The sequence below is a fragment of the Protopterus annectens genome, chromosome 3.part1 (genome assembly GCF_019279795.1).
Source record: "Protopterus annectens isolate FY-2018-M chromosome 3.part1, PAN1.0, whole genome shotgun sequence".
NCBI lineage: Eukaryota > Metazoa > Chordata > Ceratodontiformes > Protopteridae > Protopterus > Protopterus annectens.
Window position 1 is genome coordinate 1,673,036,505 of NC_056732.1, and position 19,101 is coordinate 1,673,055,605.

Below are 19,101 nucleotides of genomic sequence, written 5' to 3' on the forward strand. Positions count from 1 at the left end.
TAGTTTGAGTTTTAAATACCTCTAACATTGAAGGAATACATAATCACCTCTGAATACATTTGATTTATTTTTTCCTCTAAGTTACTGAAAGCCATCTCTCTTGTATGAAACTGAAGCTTGAACTGTTTTTTTCCTGAGCAGCTTTGGGAGTCTCCCCAGCCAGTTGTTCCTATGAATCTTTGCTACTGGATTTTCATTCAGGTTTTACAATCATTTTCTTTGCTGGCATCCAGGCAGTTTACTTACTAGCTGTTAACTGAATTTTACTCAAGCTACAGAGCTAGAATTAAACTACTGATTAGTGTGCCATCTTAGAAGTTATGTTGTATTAATGTGGTTGTCCAGCAAATTAGAGGCATATATAGGGAGAGTACTGGTAAATAAAATTTTCTCCAGACTCTCTCAATTCTTTTTAAAGAAATTCCCTTCAGGTCTATATCCCATGATGTTTCTATCTTGTTGAACTTTGGTCTGTTGCTTAACTCATGAGAAAAATGAAGGCTGATGTGCTTATGACATCAATTTAACTGTAAAATATAAATACTGTGTTGAGATATTTAGCACTTCTAGTTTGCGTTTGGCTTCAGAGTTTATACAATGTGGTGTGATATCTATATCCATGTATATAGTGTGAAATTTGTGATGCTATAACTCAGGCATGGGCAAACTACGGCCCGGGGGCCACATGCGGCCCGTTAAACGTTTTGATTCGGCCCGCCAAACTTGAAAAAATTTAATAAATTAACCTTGTTAATGTTTTATTTCCCCTGCAATTCTGATGTTTCCTCACTAGATGGCGAACTCTAGATATTGGCTTTGTTGAGGTGAAGCGTAGGCCTATTACTCCACGTTTGCACTTTACCCTTTGACCCACCGCCCATCTATGAAGATGAGCAGACCCAAGAAAAGGAAAGTGGACAGAGAATGTCGAGTGTTCAATAAGGAGTGGACAACTAAATATTTTTTCACTGAACACCGATCATCTGCTGTTTGCCTGATATGCCAAGAAACTGTGGCGGTTTTTAAAGAGTATAATATTAGCCATCACTTTGCCACAAAGCACGCTAATTATGCTAGCAAGCTCTCAACAAAAGAACGGGAAGCTGCTGCTGAGAAGGTGGCAACTAATTTGAAGGCTCAGCAAAGTTTTTTTCACCGTCAAACTGCCATTCAAGAGTCAAGTACCAAGGCCAGTTTTATGCTTTCATTCAAAATAGCAAAGGCTAGCAAACCACTGTCTGAGGGCGAGATTTTAAAAGAATGTATGGTAGAGACAGCAGGTATTTTGTGCCCGGAGACCAAAGACAAATTTGAGAAAATCAGTTTATCACGGCGGACAGTGACTCGCCGTGTGGAACTAATAGATGAAGATATCACCAGCAGATTAAACAAAAAGGCGAAGTCATTCACTTTTTATTCTTTAGCACTGGATGAAAGCAACGATGTCAAAGACACTGCTCAGCTCCTCATTTTTATCCGAGGAATCAACAAAACTTTTGAAATAACGGGGGAGTTTTTGACAATGGAGTCTCTGAAAGGACAAACACGGGGAGAGGACTTGTTTGAACGGGTGTCTGCTGCCATCGAAAACATGAAGCTTCCCTGGAGTAAGCTTGTTAACGTCACCACAGATGGATCTCCGAATTTAATGGGAAAAAACGTTGGCCTGTTGAGGAGAATCCAGAATAAAGTGAAAGATGAAAACCCTGACCAGGATGTCATTTTCCTCCACTGCATCATCCACCAGGAATCTCTATGTAAATCGGTGTTACAGCTGAATCATGTTGTGAATCCTGTGGTGAAACTTGTCAACTTCATACGCGCACGGGGACTTCAGCACCGTCAGTTCATTGCGTTCCTGGAGGAAACTGATGCGGATCACCAGGACCTGCTTTATCACTCCCGTGTCCGCTGGTTGAGTTTGGGCAAAGTGTTTCAATGAGTGTGGGAGCTCAAAGAGGAGATTGGCGTGTTTTTGGAGCGGCAGGGGAACACTGATGAATTTCCTGAGCTGAGAAACAAGAGCTGGATGTGTGACTTTGCATTTGCTACGGACGTATTTTCACACTTTTAATGAGCTCAACATGAAACTGCAGGGGAAGGAGCAGTTTGTGCATGACATGTACACAAATGTGAAAGCCTTCAAATCCAAGCTGGCTTTATTCTCCAGGCAGATTTTGAACAAGTCATTCACTCATTTTCCTAGACTAGCCACGCTGAAAGAGGCCGGAGCAAAAGTAAAGAAATACAGTGAGTCACTGGATGCACTGCATGGAGAATTCTGCCGTCGGTTTTTGGATTTCGACAAAATTGACAAGTCACTTCAATTGGTGGCCTTTCCTCTGTCACAAGACCCCGAAACAGCTCCAGAGGAGCTTCAGCTCGAACTGATTGACCTTCAGTCCGACCCTGCCTTAAAAGAGAAGTTCAGCTCTCTGAAACTAAATGACTTCTATGCTTCACTCAATGATGCCGCATTTCCAAATCTAAGGCGAAAAGCGCAGATGATGTTGGCTTTGTTCGGCTCTACCTTCGTGTGTGAACAGACCTTCAGCGTCATGAACATCAACAAAGCCAGCCACAGATCCAAGTTAACAGACCTACACCTCAGATCCATCCTGAGAATCGCCACAACAAAACTAACTCCAGACTTTGATGCGCTGGCTAAAAAAGGAGACCAACAACACTGCTCCCATTAAAATTTGTGTGTCTCCGTGATACGCACGTTGTTAAAATAAACAGTGCGCGCAGATCAAATATAACACTTCACAGACTGACTTGCTGCAACTGTTTCATCCTTGCACTGGTCGTTGTTGACTTTTGGCACCGGGGAAACAAATTGAATAAAAGGAACAGGACAAGTACATCTGCATCTCCTACCGTTTTTGAAAAAAAAAGACAGGAGGAGAGTGATGGTGATATCCTGAAGGATAACAGAACTTTCAGTGCTTTAAAATAAAATGGTTATTTATTTGATTTTCAGTGTTTAAAGACTCATTTCGAAGTCAGAGATTTTATTGTAACGCTTTTCTTCATTTTCATTGGAAATTAAAGCACATGTTTTCTCCATATCCCAAGATGTGTATTTTTCCCCCAATGAGGTGATGTTTTCAAAGCATGCCATCTATCTGCTCCTGTTCCGGCCCCTTTGTCAAATGTTAGAACTCAATGTGGCCCACGAATCAAAAAGTTTGCCCACCCCTGCTATAACTGATTGCATGAAGTCCGAGTCCATTTCTTTACCTAGACCATCCTAAATGTTAGTGTCAAAAATAAAAAAATGAGCTATATTATCTTCTGTTTGAGAATATTTTTAACTGCAGCTGCCTAAAAATATCTTGGGGGAAGACTGAGAATTGGACATAGTGGATCTAAACACTTGCTTACAAACAGGAATAAAATCAAATTATCTGTGAAGCTGCATGTTGAAGAGAAAGAGGCCCTGAATGTATGCAGTAGATATGTGTTTTGAGAAGGAGAAAAGAAATGCATAGCTGGGATGAGATAAAACGTTTGTTTCTGTGAGTTCTGCTGTAACTAAGAAATGTTTGTGTGTATGTGTATATATATATATATATATATATATATATATATATATATATATATATATATATATATATATATATAAATTTGTTATTCTTCACAAGGGCATAAGGTCTTGCCATCTGTTAATATGTTACCACGTTAAGAAGTGAGCTAAAGACTGTGATATCGATGTGTTATGCATTCATTAGAGACAGACTTGTGCAGTGTCTTAGCTCAAGGACATTGTCAGATGTAATCTCGTGTGCGGTGATTGATGTTTGCAGAGTGAGAGAAATTTGTTTGCCACATTTGAAAGACCTAATGGCAGAATTTCATATATGTGGAGTAGTATGTGAGTTGGAAAGGCTGAATGTGAGTGTAAAGAATTCATGAAAGTCCCAGTAATCATGAACAGGACAAACAAGGTTATTGATAACTTCTGCAAGAGGTATTGCTATATAAGTAAGATAAAGGTGTGCTATGATAAATCAAATTTCTGTAAGGTATGTTGCAATAGTTAAGTGGATAAATACATGTTTTTATTCAAAAAGGCTGCATGTGCTGGAAAGTAGTCATAGAATGCAGTAATTTGTGAGCATAATATAAGTGGAGAATTTGCGAAATGAAAGTAACAGAATATATGAAACGAGTTGGAAATCTGGGAAGAACAGCTTAACACATTAATAATTAAAGTGTAAATTAAAAGAAATCCATTACACAAAGGAAAAAAGGTGCTGAAGAACTTCACTCACTGGAAAAATGATCCTGAAAAGACATTATTCACTAGCATGCTTAATTTCAAACCTCTAGGCACCCTTCTATTCAGAAAACACAGTACCATAAATCCCACAAAAACTGGTAATATTTCAGTGCTTTTCTGTATTTCATTAAAATTACTGTAAAAACTTCAAAAAATTCTCACTGACCGGGGAATGTTGTAGCATCTGAAATAATCTGGTAAAATATCTGTCTCATTATGTACCTTGTTGAGTACGTCATTTGCCTCATTGTGATCTCTGACGACCAGATCACTTCTTTTATTTTGTTAACAAAACTGTAAGTTTCAACTAAATTACCTTCACCTGTACAATGTATGATAAGAAATGAGGGCAGTTGCCCTGGAAATGGAACAGCTTCAGCATTTCTAATACTAACAGATAAAAATAACCTCTCCAATGTAATATTCACCTGCAAACTTTTTTGGAATGGAATTTCATTTTTTAACTTTTTTGCTGGCGTCCTGTTCATTTTCTGTTGCTGTTTGGTGGGACTGTCTGTCTCCAATGATGTGGACTCCTGGAGGTTATTGAAGAGTCTGAGGTTTACTTCATTCAGAAGCTTCTTAAAGTACTCCTTCCAGTTGCTTTAATGTTCTACTTTGTTATATAATCTTAAAAGACTATATTGCTTTTTTTACTTGTATGTCAGCATTTCCTGAACTAATGGTGACAGTTGTGGACTAGAATTTATTAAGAATGTGCATACAGATCTATCTGTAACAAACATCCCCAGTTCCTTAAAGGTATCCATGGACAAAATATTATGACATTTGTGCCTAACTTAAGGTCAGTATTCTATTTGTTAATTGTGAGCATTTATTGCCAACAATCTGACATACACTCTTGTCTTGGTGCTTCAGATGTTTTTTTTTTTTTTGACATAGTATTTGTAAAGGTCATTTTCATATTTCTGTTTAACATTGTATAAATTCTTGTGAACACCTTTATTTTTCCATTTACACACCTTTGCAAAATGTCTTTTTTTCTAACATGGGCTGTTCATTTATTACTGGGGAAGGATCCATGTTATTCTTACAGCCATACCTACTGCTTGAGACTCTGAAGTAAAGTTGTAAAGTTGCACATCTTTTCTATGATCTCACTTTTGTATTCTTATCCATCCATCCTCAACCCCTTTTCCCATTTTGCACATGGGGTCGGGGTGTCTGAAGCCAAGGTTTACACCGCCAGGTGGCTAGCCCTGCTGTGGTAGTTCATTTGTATCACACACACACACACACACACACACACACACACACACACACACACACACACACACACACACACACACTCACCTATGGCCAATTTTTGGGGTGTCCAATCCACCTACTGCATGTCTTTGGAATGTGGGAGGAAACCGGTGCACCCGGAGGAAAAACACACAATTGCAGGGAGGACATGGAGACTCTGCACAGAAGGTATCCCAGCTAAGACTCAAACTGGAGCGCCTCTTGCTGTGAGGTGACAATGCTAATCATTGCACCACTGCGGTTCCCTTTTGTATTCTAATATGGCTGTTTTCATATCTATTACTTTTTAGAACACATCGTCACTTCAGTTCTTACTTTTTTCTTTTATTTGACTTAGATTTTATGTTGCAGTCATCCTGTCTCTCAGTTAATGTTCTAAACTGTTTATTAGTATTCTCATTTGTTGAGCACATAGCCTAGTAAGCACCTGTGAACCTAACAACCACAAGGGCCTTTTTAAGCCTAGCCATGCATCCCAAATCTCTGACAAGTTTTGATACCCTTCGTAAGTGTAAACATGGACCTGGGAGTTGAACCATTTACAGGTGACCTGTGTCCATTAGAGACATAGGTGCCAAACCAGGGATGAATTTCTGGTTTCCCATCCAAGTGTCCAGGTTGCACTTGAATTGGGTTAGGGAGAAACTCTGCTTCATATGGATGGGGAGCCTGTTCCATAGATTGGGCAGTGTCTGGGATACATACTTATCTCTCCAGCAGGTCTAGTTTATATCACAGGCAAGGTTTAAAGTCTTTAGAGCAGATAATTCTGGTGCTATTTGTTTTGTGGATATGCAGGAGGTCCATCAGAGTGGAGTCTGACAATGCCCTATATGCTAGGCATAGATCTCCCCTCAAAAGCCTATAGGAGACAGAATATAGGGATAGAGCCTTGAGGCAGTCTGCATAGAACATTTTACTTAAACCCTGTATTCTTTTAGTGAGGAACCCCTGTGAACATTCCAATTGTTGGATATGCCTGGTGAGGTATATACCAAAGGGGGCACTGTACTCAGTGATACGTTTGATAAATGCTGAATACAGTGACTTCCATGGACTTGGATGCCATACCTTTGTTTATAAGGTGCGCAACATAGAATGATTTCCTTACCAGTGTAGACACATGATGGTCAAAGGCTAGAGTATTATCTGTGTGTTTCCCTAAGTTCCTGACTACTGGGTCATTTCTAAGGGGTGTGTTGTCAATATGATTACCAGGGATGGATGACTTCCCAAAGGATACTATTACGCATTTCTTGACATTTTATTTTAGTCCATGGTTCTGACACTAGTTGTTTGTGTCAGCCCCTCCTGGAGAACATTTGTGTCAGTGTGAGATTCCATGACTGCTCCTAATTTGTAATCATCTGCAAATTTAGCCAGCCAGAGACCACAGACATTGGCCTCTACTTCTGAGAAATAAATACCAAAAAGGAGCCGTCCAAGGACTGATCCTTGAGGGACTCCACTTGTGACTGGCCTCTTTGTAGAGGTGGACTCCCCAGTTCTGACTTCCTGGGTCCTATCTGTGAGGCAGTTGGCTCTCCAACGGGTGACATACAGGTCTGTACCTAACCTCTTGAGTTTAACGATGCCCAAGTGGGATATTGTATTAAATGTGTGAACAATTTTGTCCTCGTCCATTGCTTTGATGACCTTTCAGAATCAACCTGGTGGACTTCTTTGAGAAGAAGTCCACCAGGTTGAGTAGGCATGATCTGCCCTTGACAAAACCAAACTGGGTTGTGTCTGGTGTCTGGAGGCTTACTATATCTATCATCTCCATAATAATTTTTTCCATGGCTTTACATATAAGACTAGTGAGACTTATGGGTCTGTAGTTTCCAGGGTCTGTAGATTGCCCACCTTTGTACAGAGGGATGACCGTTGCCTTTCTCCATTCATGAGCCATGAAGCCTGTTTGGAGGCTACAGTTAAATAGTAATTCCAGAGGTCCTGCTAGTTCATGTTTCATGCTGTTTAGAAGACATCCTGGGATATTGTCTGGCCCACTGATGCAGTGTTCCTGGTCTTGGAGAGGGCATTAAGGACGTGTTCCCCAGTGATAGTAGGGGGAGTAGTATTTGATGATATTTCTTGAGGGGAGGTTGAGGGCGAGAGAGGGGTAAAGTTGGAGCTGAATTTATCAGCCAGGTGGTTTGCTATATCTTCACGCTCAGTATAGGTGGCTCTGTTTACAATGAGCTCTGCACACAATTGTGTATTGCCTTTGAGGTTGCAGACATAGCTAAAGAATGCTTTGTGGTTGTCCTTGGCCTGGAAGGCCAAACTTACCTCAAATTTGGCTTTGGTAGACTTTATTTGTCCTCTGAGTTGTTTGTTTAGTTTGAGAGTGCTTTTATCCTGCTGGGTGCTGCACCTCCTAATTTGTACCATGATTTTTTTCCTCCTGTTATACAGCCTATTGATTTTTGTGATTCCACCAGGGGGCTTGTTTTTTGAGTTAGTTCTGTACTTCTACCTGGTGGGTACAGCTGCCTCTGTGCAGCTATTATGTCTTGTACAGGGTTTCTGTGAACAGTTCTGCATAGGCAGCAGTGTTCTCAGGGTTTATCGGGATTGACATTTTGCCATATTGTCACTTAATAGCAGGAGGTTAGCCTTAGAATAGTTTCTGAATATTCCAGGTTTATCTGGGGGTCCAGGTTGTATTTTTACTTCAAAGTAATAGATTCCACAGCTTTTGATAAGTGCAGCGCTGTTTTTCTTAATAGCATGCCCCTTGTTTATATCCTGTACCACAAACTTTTCCGTCTTGCATTAATAGGTCATGCAGCACACCAGGTTCACGGTGTTTGGTCATGTTCTTTATTTCATTAAGATAGTCTTATGAGGACATTGTTGGATTGTAAAGAACAAATCATGAGTAAATTTTTTGAGCACTCTGAACAATCCTTGATCTTCTATAAGTGTTAACTTTTGTTTTCTGTTTAGAGAATGTACAGACATAGCATAAATCTTTTTCCCCAGTGGCAAGAGAATCTGTGATTCAGCTCTTGCATGGGTTGTCTTGTCCACAGAGACTGTCTTTCCTGCATTCACATGGGTTTTCTTTTTGTGTTCTTGTTTCCTCTCACCTCCCAAAAGACCATTTTGCTCATAGTTGTGAATGTAGTATATGAGAGAGTAGTAGTGAATTCTTTGATAGATTGTTGCCTGCCCTGAACTGATTTCAAAGCCTTGCTTCCATTGATTGCCATGATAGGCTTGGTGTTCCCCCAGCCATGTAAGTGGGTTATCAATAAATGGATGGACATGCAAGAATATAGTACACTTTATCTTTGGGTGGATTAGCTGAGAAGCCTAAAAAGTGAAGAATAAATAAATAAAATTGAATCCAAAGCTGCCAATCGTCAGTTAAATTTCTTTTCAGCAGAAAAATGAGAAAGGTTGCATTTAGAGTTTTTCCATCCAGAAGTGCGTTTTCTTTAGTTGTTTCATGTATTTCCTCATTTCATTTATTATAATGTCAGGATACACAGTAAACTAGACAAAGATCTTGATGATTCGGTCTAACCTTTGAGGTGTGTAGTCAAACTGAAATGTCTAGAAGAACACTATGCTGCAGAATATGTAGATCTAGCTCATTAATATTAATGCCTTATGCCACATATATGAGAATTATGAATGTCTGTATCTTGTCAGTCTTACCTCTGGTTTGCTGAGTGCGCATGTCACAACTTCCTTGGAGATAGGTTTAGGAAGGATTCTATCTATCCCTTTTATCTAGGGAGTGGATTTCATAGGCTGTCTCTGAGATGGATAAGAACAACAAATCTTGTCCTTCACATAACAAATTTAATTCAGATGTCTCCTCTTGTTTCTCAGAAGAAACAGTCAGGCTTACGCTGTCCATCATGGATGGGTCTATGATCCTCTTGACCTGTCTCTAGGAACACATCAGTGAATATATGGGGATGAAAGGAAAAAGAAACTTCGGTCATTTTCACCCCAGCCAGAAACCAGTTTTCAAAGAACTATCTTTGCTTCATGAATGTTGTTCCCAAGCTGAGTGGATTGAGATTCATCTTAAACGTCCTGTATCTGAACCCTGTGTAATTTCTGTGTAGTAAGAATAAGTTGCGGTGGTCACCACACCATGCAGTTTGCCACCTAATAAAGAGTCTGAAGTCTTTGACAGGGTGGACAAGGAGGAGTTTGCTGTGACGCACTAAGAGCTTTTCTCTTCCCTTCAGAGTCTGACATTTTATTTCCTGAAGTTGCATTCTCCATTGTGGTTAGTCATCATTCTTTGACATTTAACATTGGTCTTTATGTCTGGTAACTTCAGATCTGCAGAGTTTTGAAGGTAATTGTGACCATCATTTCTCTCTTGGCTTCCACTAAAGATCCCAGTTCCATATTAACACTCGCAGACAAGACTGTAGACTTGGGTTATATTCACTGCAGAGTCCAATGACCTGGTTGTAATGTTCTCTGCCCTTATTTGCTCACTGTATTGATCCAAAGATACTTGCAGGAGAGCTTTATTTTTTTTTGTGTAGCTTGAACTCCTTAAGGCATGTCTCTTGTATTTTTTGGATTTTTGCTTGGATTTCTTCTTTATTCTTGGATTTTTATTGAGGTATAAGTTAGTGTAGACAAGAATCAACTGATAAGAAAAAATGATCAAGTTTATTCTTCTTTCGGCTTTTCCCGGTTAGGGGTCACCACAGCGGAACTCTGGTCCGCTAATGATTGTAGATTTTTATGGTGCCGAGGTGCCAGCTCGACGCCCAACCTTCAACGAAGGCACGCCCATTCATGCATATCTTTGGAATGCCACTCGACCATGGGGAGGACATGCAGACTCCACACAGAAGGCGCTCCAGCCGAGAATCGAACGGGAGAACCTCTTGCTGTGAGGCGACAACACTACCGCTGCACCACCGTGGCTTTTAGAAAATGATCAAGTATATCATGTAATTTCCACTTCTTTTTATGAAAGGGGCATTGCACCCAGAACCATAAACTAATAATCTGTTGGGCAGTGTCCATCCAGTTTCCTTTTGGAATGCAGTCTAAACTGTTTGCATCAGCTTGTTTTAGTAGCACAAGGCCTAATGGAAGGAAAATCGGCCTATTGGTAAGAGTGTGTTTTTTTCTGGTTTTGGGGAATCTAAAAAGTTTTTTTAGTTGGCAGCCCACTCTAGTGAGCATTGCTTTGTGGTTCAGCTTGACTTTAATTGTGATTTTTAGTATAGTTCTGGCTAAAGTTAACCATCAAAATAGTACTGAAGATGTTCAGAAAGCGGCAGTACTGAACTCAAAAAGTAAATTCACATGCGGATTATATGGCTTCTGCTAGTAAGAAAGTAGTGAATCGGTATGTAGAAAAGCTGGTGAAACAATTAGAGTTCTAAATGTTAATTACTGGTAACTTGAGACATTGCAAAGCATCTTTACATGTGGATCAAGAAAAGACTACTGGACTTCTGCAGAGAGCATATTATCAGACAGCAATACCTTCCACTTAAACGTATAATCCTTTAATATCTGAACAAGCTGTATGTCAGGAAGGGTGAAAGTCTGTGCTGGACTGCAAATCTGACTTGGTTGTTTATATTAAATGTTTATATTAAAATGGGGGTGTATTGATGATTCTACAAACATACTTACTTTTAGTTAGCTCTGTATTGCTGTTTTAGTTAGAAGTATGTTTTCTTGGTGGGCCTTTTTCACTTGTCTCATTTAGATGGAACTCCATGGAGGATTTTTAGCATTTTTTTTTTTTTTTTTTTTTAACAATAGCAGCCGACTACTTGGTTCACTGCCCTTCAAAGTCCTTCTTCCTGACTTATTTGTGCTACTGTCCTCAAAACGTTCTGCAAAATACATTCCCTATAGCCTCAGGTTTGTCTCCCAAGCTTGGCCCTTTCTGCAAGCACTACAAACTTCACTGCACCAGCAATGCTTTCTCAATTCTTGCCCCAAAACTGTGGGAATTGCACCTGATCATACCTTTAATTCCTTCTAAATTTGGAATTCGGTACAGATCATATTTCCATAACTGAGCTTGCCATTGGTGCTTTCCTGTGGGTCACATCATAAGTTCATAGGTGTGTACTAGGCTAATGGCCCTGGAGCCTTTACAAGCCTAGCCCATAGGATTACCCTGGCATCGTGCCACCCGACCTTAGTTTCCAGTGCCTCTGTCAAGTAGAGCCACTGGAGTGATCCCGGCGGTGAATTTTCTATTTCCTATCCACTCATCAAGATTTCTCTTGAAGAGGGCCAGTGAGGTGCTCTGTTTGACATGTATGGGAAGTCTATTCCATATCATGGGCAGTCTCTGGGTTATGAACCTGTCCCTCCAGCACGTTCTGTTGCTTGTGGTAATGAGGTTGAGGTCTCTGGAACATGTGTGAGGAGGGATTGGGAAATCTTTAGATGTAGCATTTCTAACAGAGCTGTCAGACATGGCTTTGTAAGTCAAGCAGAGATCGCCTCTAAGTAGGCGATATGAGATGGCGAATAGTTGGGAGTTTTTTGAGCCTGTCCATATAGGACAAGTGTTTTAAGACCTAGAATCCTCTATGTAAGGTACTTTTGTGGCCTCTCTAGTTGTTGCAGGTACCTAGTGAGGTACATGCCAAATGGGGCATTGTACTCTATGATTGGTCTAATGAGGGAAGAGTGGAGGGAGTCAATGACTTCTTTCTTCCTGGATGCAAAACCCTTTGTAATGAGATGTGCCACATAGGACTTTCTGACCACAGTGGCAATGTGGTAGGTGAAAGAGTGGTTGCTGTCAACCTGTGTTCCCAGATCTCTTGTAACTCCTTCTTTGTTCAATGGACTACCATCGATTTGGTAATTCATGAGAACCGGGTTTTTCCCAAAGGGAATGACTATACATTTTTTGGCATTGAGCTTAAGGCCATGGTTCCGACACCAGTCGTCGGTCTCGGGGAGGCCTTTCTGTAGGATGTCAACATCACTTGGGGAGTTAATAATAGCTCCCAACTTGCAATAGTCTGTGAAGTTTGTCAGCCATACTCCCTTTGTGTTGGCCTGGACTTGAAAGAAGTAGATACCAAACAGGAGAGGACCCAGGACTGAACTCTATGGGACTCCACTCGTGACTGGTCAGCAGTCTGACTTGGAGTGAGCTATTTTCACATTGTGGGTTCTGTCTGTGAGCCAATTTGCAACCCACCTAGTGATATAGGGGTTGATGCCTAGCTTAGTGAGTTTTTCTAAGATTCCTGAGTGGGGAATGGTATCAAAGGCCTTGGCCAGATCAAGGTAGGCTGTGTCAACCACCTTGCCTTCATCCACAGCTCTGGTGACTGACTCAAAGAAGTCGACAAAGTTGAGTAGGCATGATCTACCCTTTCACAAAACCAAACTGTGTGGGATCCAGAGTTTGGAGATTCCCTATACCCTTGTTTATTAGGTCCATGATGATGCGTTCCATGGCTTGGCATATCGGACTCATTAGGCTAATGCGGTGATAGTTTCCAGGGTTTGTAGTCACTCCTCCTTTGTGGAGAGGGATGACTGTAGCAGTGTGCCATTTGGTAGGGACAAAGCCTGAGGTGAGGTTGTGTTTGAACAGGTCACACAGGTAAGGCAAGGTACCCGTTCACTCTGTAGTTCATGTAGCACACAGCCAGAGATTATGTCCGGTCCCATAGAAGCTGTATTCTTGGCCTTGGACAGTGCTGTTTTAACCTGTGCAGCAGTAATACTGGGTGCTTGGCAATCTACTGTTAATGTAATAGGTCCTTTGGGAGGGGAGAGAGGGGTAAAGTTGGCACTGAATCTGTCAGCCAGTATATTACCATTGTGTAGTAGCTCAGAGCAAATCTGGGTATTGCCATGGAGATTCTTTACATAACTATAGAAGGTCTTGTGGTTGTCTTTACTATCTGCAGCAATTCTGTTTTCATAGCTAGCTTTAGAGGATTTGGTGAGGGATCTCAACTTTTTGTTGAGGCTGATAAGGGAGTTTTTTCCAGTCTTGGGACTTCACCTTATTTCGCATCAGTTTCCTCCTCCTGTTGTAGAGTTTGTTTATGGCAGGGGACCACCAGATTGCAGCTGTAGCCACCTGCCAGTTTGCTGCTGCTTACTCCCCTAATGACCTTTTCCTTTGTTGGACTCCTCCTTGTACGTAATTTTGAACTTGTTGCTTTCATAATGATGTACCTCCAACTGAAGCTATTATATTACGTGTCTGCTGTACCCTTTCTTGTGTGTACTATTAGATTGTTTTAATTTTTACTGTTGTACATTTGTGTGGAGTTATATTCACCCAGGCTGTGCTTGCGGTTGTCATTAATGCATGAACAGTGTATTTCCCCAATCAAGAACACGAATAAATACAGAATTCAGTACACAGATTTGTAGTGAACATTAAACAGTGCAGGGATCTGTCACTCTTATCTTACGTACAGTCAGATGGCAGGTAAGTGATTATCTTAATGTTGCAGTATTGTAGCAGTGCTGATATTCATACAACCAATGTGTGTACATGTAGCGAATGAGTAAAGGATGCCGAATGCATCATACCACAGATAGTGCAAGTTAAGGACTCTACTCATTCCAAAGCAGTCTTGATCTAAAAGGTATGTATCATGAGTACCCCCACCCCCCAGCCTGTGCTAGTAACTACATCCATATATGAGGAACCAGTTGCAGGCACTGTCAGAATAAACTGATATTAATGTCTTGCCATTATGATTGAAAAATGCCATTAAAAGCATTTCTGATTGGAGTACTGTAGTGTCTGTGTAGCATGTGGAACAAGACACACTTGAGCAGGAGTAGTGTGGTGTCTGTTTAGCATGTAGAACAAGACAAACTTGAGCAGAAGTGGTTTTATTTGAAAGCCAGATATGTCCCAAGTGAGAGAATATGTAATCTTGGTGAGATTGAGTTTGTGTCTCTTCGGTAAACTTTGCAGTATTACAAACTCTAGATAAGCCCTGCAAAAAACCTGGTTGCACATGACAGCTTTGTCACACAAAGTAAGGTCATGAGTAGTGCGAGACAGTCTTGCAGGTATGGTAAGGTGTTGTGGTATGTCAGTGAACCATCTTGAGAGCAGTGTGTGTTTGAATACACTATGTTAACTCTCTTGTTCAGGGTGAACCTGAGACATTTAGCTTTGTCCACACCTGAAATAGGTATGTTATCCTTAGAAATTGCAAAGCACATAAAGAAATGGAAACAGTTGATCTGCTGTGGCGACCCCTAACGGGAGCAGCTGAAAGAAAAAGATGATCCTTAGAAATTACAAAAGGAGTGATCTGTCCTATGGGATGGGCCCAAGACCAGATAGCAGGCCTTTGGGGATATGGAAGGATTCAGCAGCAAAAATGCTATCGGATAACCAGGTTTGTAAAGTGTAAGGCCTCTTACAAATCTTACTGAGCTTTATCTGCCATAGTGGCAAAACTTAAACTGCCTTCATCACTGTACTGGAAGTATGGTTTTACTGCAGGATAGCAACTTTTCATTCATAGCACACTTATTTCTGAGAAGCTCCAACCTATAAAAGGTTAGGTCCTGTTGTAATAGTATCCACCTGATTCTGAGAAGCTCAAACCTGTAAAAGGTTAGGTCCTGTTGTAATAGTATCCACCTGATTAAATTGGATAAAACTAATTTAATAAATTATCAGCCATAAAAGCATTTTAACTTGTGTTTGATGAACACATTTTTGTTATGTATTTTACATTTGTTGACTAGGATAGTTCGACTGGATATATGTCCATTTTCAGTGGAGGCCTGGGAAGAAAAGCTCCAAGATAATAATACACATTGAACATTTAGTAAATGCTAGTTTCAAACAGATACAGTCATAAGCAGCGCCAGCATTTAGCACATATAGTACTAACTTATTATAAAACACTGTACAAAACATAACATTATTTTCAAAGTTCTATATACATAGCATTACATTCAGGTTTAAGGCACATTGAGCAGGAGTCATACAGTTGACCCTTCCTGAAATGGTGTGGTAGAAAAAAGTTAGAAGTAGTTGAAGGTAAGGCACCTAACCAAGTTTTCCTATCTTGATGGAAGCACCTTTCTGGTGCTGGTTTCGACATAATTCTCACCATTTAGCAGCATCATTTGTGGTTGTAAACTAGAGAGCACTTAATTTGTGTTTTGTTCTGGCAGATAGTAGATGTTAAATGTATGTTAGGTTTTGTTTTGTTGTAGGGAAAACTGAAACCTTCGAGATGATTTGTCATATAGAAAGTGTTTGTCCAGAATAATGGCTGTTATAAAATGTCATGGCTCTGTTTAATACTGCTGCATTTCAGGTATTCAACAAGTATTAAACTTTTTTTATAGAGCACTTAGCATCCTGAGACTTTTCTACTTGTTTTATGTTCTGAAGTTCAGCAAATCATGCTAAATGATGAAGAAGCAAGAGAATTACTTGGTTTCCTTACCCTTGAAACCAGGCCTGATTTGAAGGCACAGGCTACAGAGTACCTTCTGGGCTTGACTGGCACTGTGGAGGGCCGTAGATATCTCCTAGGTCGACCAGACTTTCTCCAGGCATTTGTAACTCTTACCAGTGATAGATCTATTGCTATTGTCAAGGACTGCTACCATGCAATCGTTAACCTTTCAGCAGATGCCTTTTTGCATGAGACGCTGGTAGAAGGGGTTTGCCTGCTTCCACTGTTGCTGAAACGTCTCTTGGACCCAGACTGTGATTTTGCTGATCAGATTTGCAGCATCCTGTCCAACTTGACCCGTGAGGAGAAGAGCTGCAAAAAAGTGCTGCAGGCCATCCAAAAGGAAGAGGATGGAGGTTTGGCCAGACTTGTAGAGGCATTCTACACAGAGGGCTACAATAAAAAAGCCACACTGCATTACCTGGGACCCCTCCTCTCCAACCTTACACAGCTTCCAGAGGCCAGACAGTTCCTATTGGACAAAGACAGGTTTGTATATTTGTGTTCCTTTTGCCTCTTACCTGCATTTTGTAGCACAGTTAACAATACATAATTAGTATTTTATGATATTATGTGCATTTATTTTTGTTATTTTAGTAGTTCTTTTTTTTTTTTCAATGAGTAGTTTATCTTTAACAGAAGTTTTAAATTTTCATTTAGCTTGTTGAATGCTGTACATAATCGAGCAGAAAACCACAGTGATTGCCCCACCACAGTTTGTAGTAGACAGAGTGCAAGAATAAGGCTTTGAGTTGGTCTGTGTAGGATGTTTTCTACACCGTGCTTTTTATTTATTTATTTTTGTCAAGAACCTTTCAGGATGCTCCAGTTGTTTTATATGCCTATTCTTGTACATACCGAAGGGGGCATTGTACTCAAGTGATTGGTCTTTGGACCTAAATGCCATACCCTTTGTTATAAGTTGTGCAACATGGAATAGTTTCCTTGCTACAGTAGACACATGATGGTGAAAAGCAAAGCCAGTATTGAGTCAATGTGCATTCCCAAACCCATGAGCACAGGGTAGACTCCTTAGGGGTGCATTTTCAATGCAGTCGTTCCTAGGGGTGGTCATCTTTTCAAAAAATACTGTTATGCACTTTTGGCATTGAGTTTTACAATGTGGCTCTGGCACCGGGGGGAGTATGATAATTGACCGGGAGAACCTCTTGCTGTGAGGCAACAATGCTACCGCTGCAGCACCGCGGCCACCCTTGTACAGAGGGATATCAGTTGCAGTCCTCCTCTCACTTGGCACAAAGCCTGTTTGGAGGCTGTGGTTGAATCGTACTCCTAATGGTCCCAATAGGTCATGTTTCATGCTGTTAAGGATACATCCTCGTATATTATCAGCTCCTGTTGATGTTGTGTTTTTGGATTTGGGAAGGGCGTTGAAGACCTGTTCCTAGGTATAACTGGGGGAGCTGTGGTTGTTTTTATCTTGGGTGATGGCTTGGAGGAGAAAGTGAGGTAAAATTGGAACTGAATTTAACAGACAGTAGATTTGCTATATCTTCTCAATATAAGTGGTTCCATTTACAATTTGTTTAGCACATTGTTATTGCCTTTGAGGTTTTGGACATAACTGAATAATTCCTTATGGTTGGTCTTGGCTTGGAAGGCTACTTGTACCTTACATTTGGCTTTGGTAGACTTAATCCCTTGAGTTGTTTATTTAGTTTGAGAGAGCTCTTACCTTTCTGGACATTGCACTTTCTATTTTTTGGTCATGCTTTTCTTTCTTATTATACCTACTATTTATGTTGGAATTCTACTATGGTGGTTTGTTTTTAGAGTTAGTCCTGTGCTTATTTTGGGTAGGTACTGCTGCCTCTATGCAGTTGTATACATGATTGTACAGATTTTTGTCTGAGTTATTCCCCATAGGGCTTACAATTTTTGTTGGAGTGTCATTTAAGAGTAAGAAGCTTTGCCTTGGAATAATTCCTAAAAGTACCAGGGTTACCTGGTATTCTAAGTGTTTGTTTTATTTCAAAGGAAATGTCTTTGTGGTCATAACACATGCAGTGCTTTCCCATGTTGCTGAGGGCTATGTCCACAATGTTGGTGCCTCAAGTGGGCATACAGATTAGTTAGTTTAGGACATTCATGTTAACAAAGTCCCGGAATCTTTGAGCTTGCAGTTTTGAGGTCATATATGATTCCCAGTCTACTTTTGGGTAGTTGAGGGCACCCATAATTATAGTATTGGGTTGAACGGAGAGTAAGGTTTTAAATAAGGAGGACTATGACCAAGTCAAAATCGTTCTTGTAGTCCAGTGACCTGAGTGCGAGTGTAATCTGGCAAATCCTGGCCTCTTGTAGATAACTAAACATAACCCTCTTCTTCCTTAGTCTGGAGAGTGAGATATCAGTGAGTCAAAATGCTGGACTTTGTGTGTAATAGTGTGTGTGTGTGTCTGTAATAGTGTGTGTGTCTGTAATAGTGTGTGTGTGTGTAATAGTGTGTGTGTAATAGTGTGTGTGTAATAGTGTGTGTGTGTGTGTAATAGTGTATGTGTGTGTGCAATATAGTGTGTGCTATATAGTGTGTGTAATATATTGTGTGTGTGTGTGTGTGTGTGTGTAATATATTGTGTGTGTGTAATATATTGTGTGTGTGTGTAATATATTGTGTGTGTGTAATATATTGTGTGTGTGTAATGTGTGTGTAATATATATATATTGTGTGTGTGTTTGTGTATAATACATTGTGTGTGTGTGTATGTAATACATTGTGTGTGTGTGTGTGTGTGTAATATATTGTGTGTGTGTGTATGTAATATATATTGTGTGTGTGTAATACATATTGTGTGTGTGTAATACATATTGTGTGTGTGTGTATGTAATATATTGTACGTGTATGTAATATAGTGTGTGTGTAATATAGTGTGTGTGTGTGTGTAATAGTGTGTGTGTGTGTGTGTAATACATATTGCATGCGTGTGTGTAATATATATTGTGTGTAATATGTGTGTGTGTAATATTATGTGTATGTAGTACATTGTGTGTGTATGTAGTACATTGTGTGTATGTAATATATATTGTGTGTGTATGTAATATATATTGTGTGTGTATGTAATATATATTGTGTGTGTATGT

At 40.2% G+C, this 19,101-nt stretch overlaps 1 protein-coding gene across 4 annotated transcripts in view; it reads left to right on the forward strand.

The window, feature by feature from the left end:
• Window positions 1–19,101, forward strand: part of HGH1 (HGH1 homolog) — a 272,644-nt gene that overhangs the window by 8,851 nt on the left and 244,692 nt on the right. For 3 of the 4 annotated variants that reach the window (XM_044067701.1, XM_044067702.1, XM_044067703.1), the window contains exon 2: window positions 15,887–16,488. In XM_044067701.1, the coding sequence (XP_043923636.1) occupies window positions 15,944–16,488 (545 nt within the window). In that variant the 5' untranslated portion in view covers window positions 15,887–15,943. Of the gene's footprint in view, window positions 1–14,792; window positions 14,920–15,886; window positions 16,489–19,101 lie in introns of those variants that run through there. The other variant, XM_044067704.1, reaches the window with a different exon arrangement.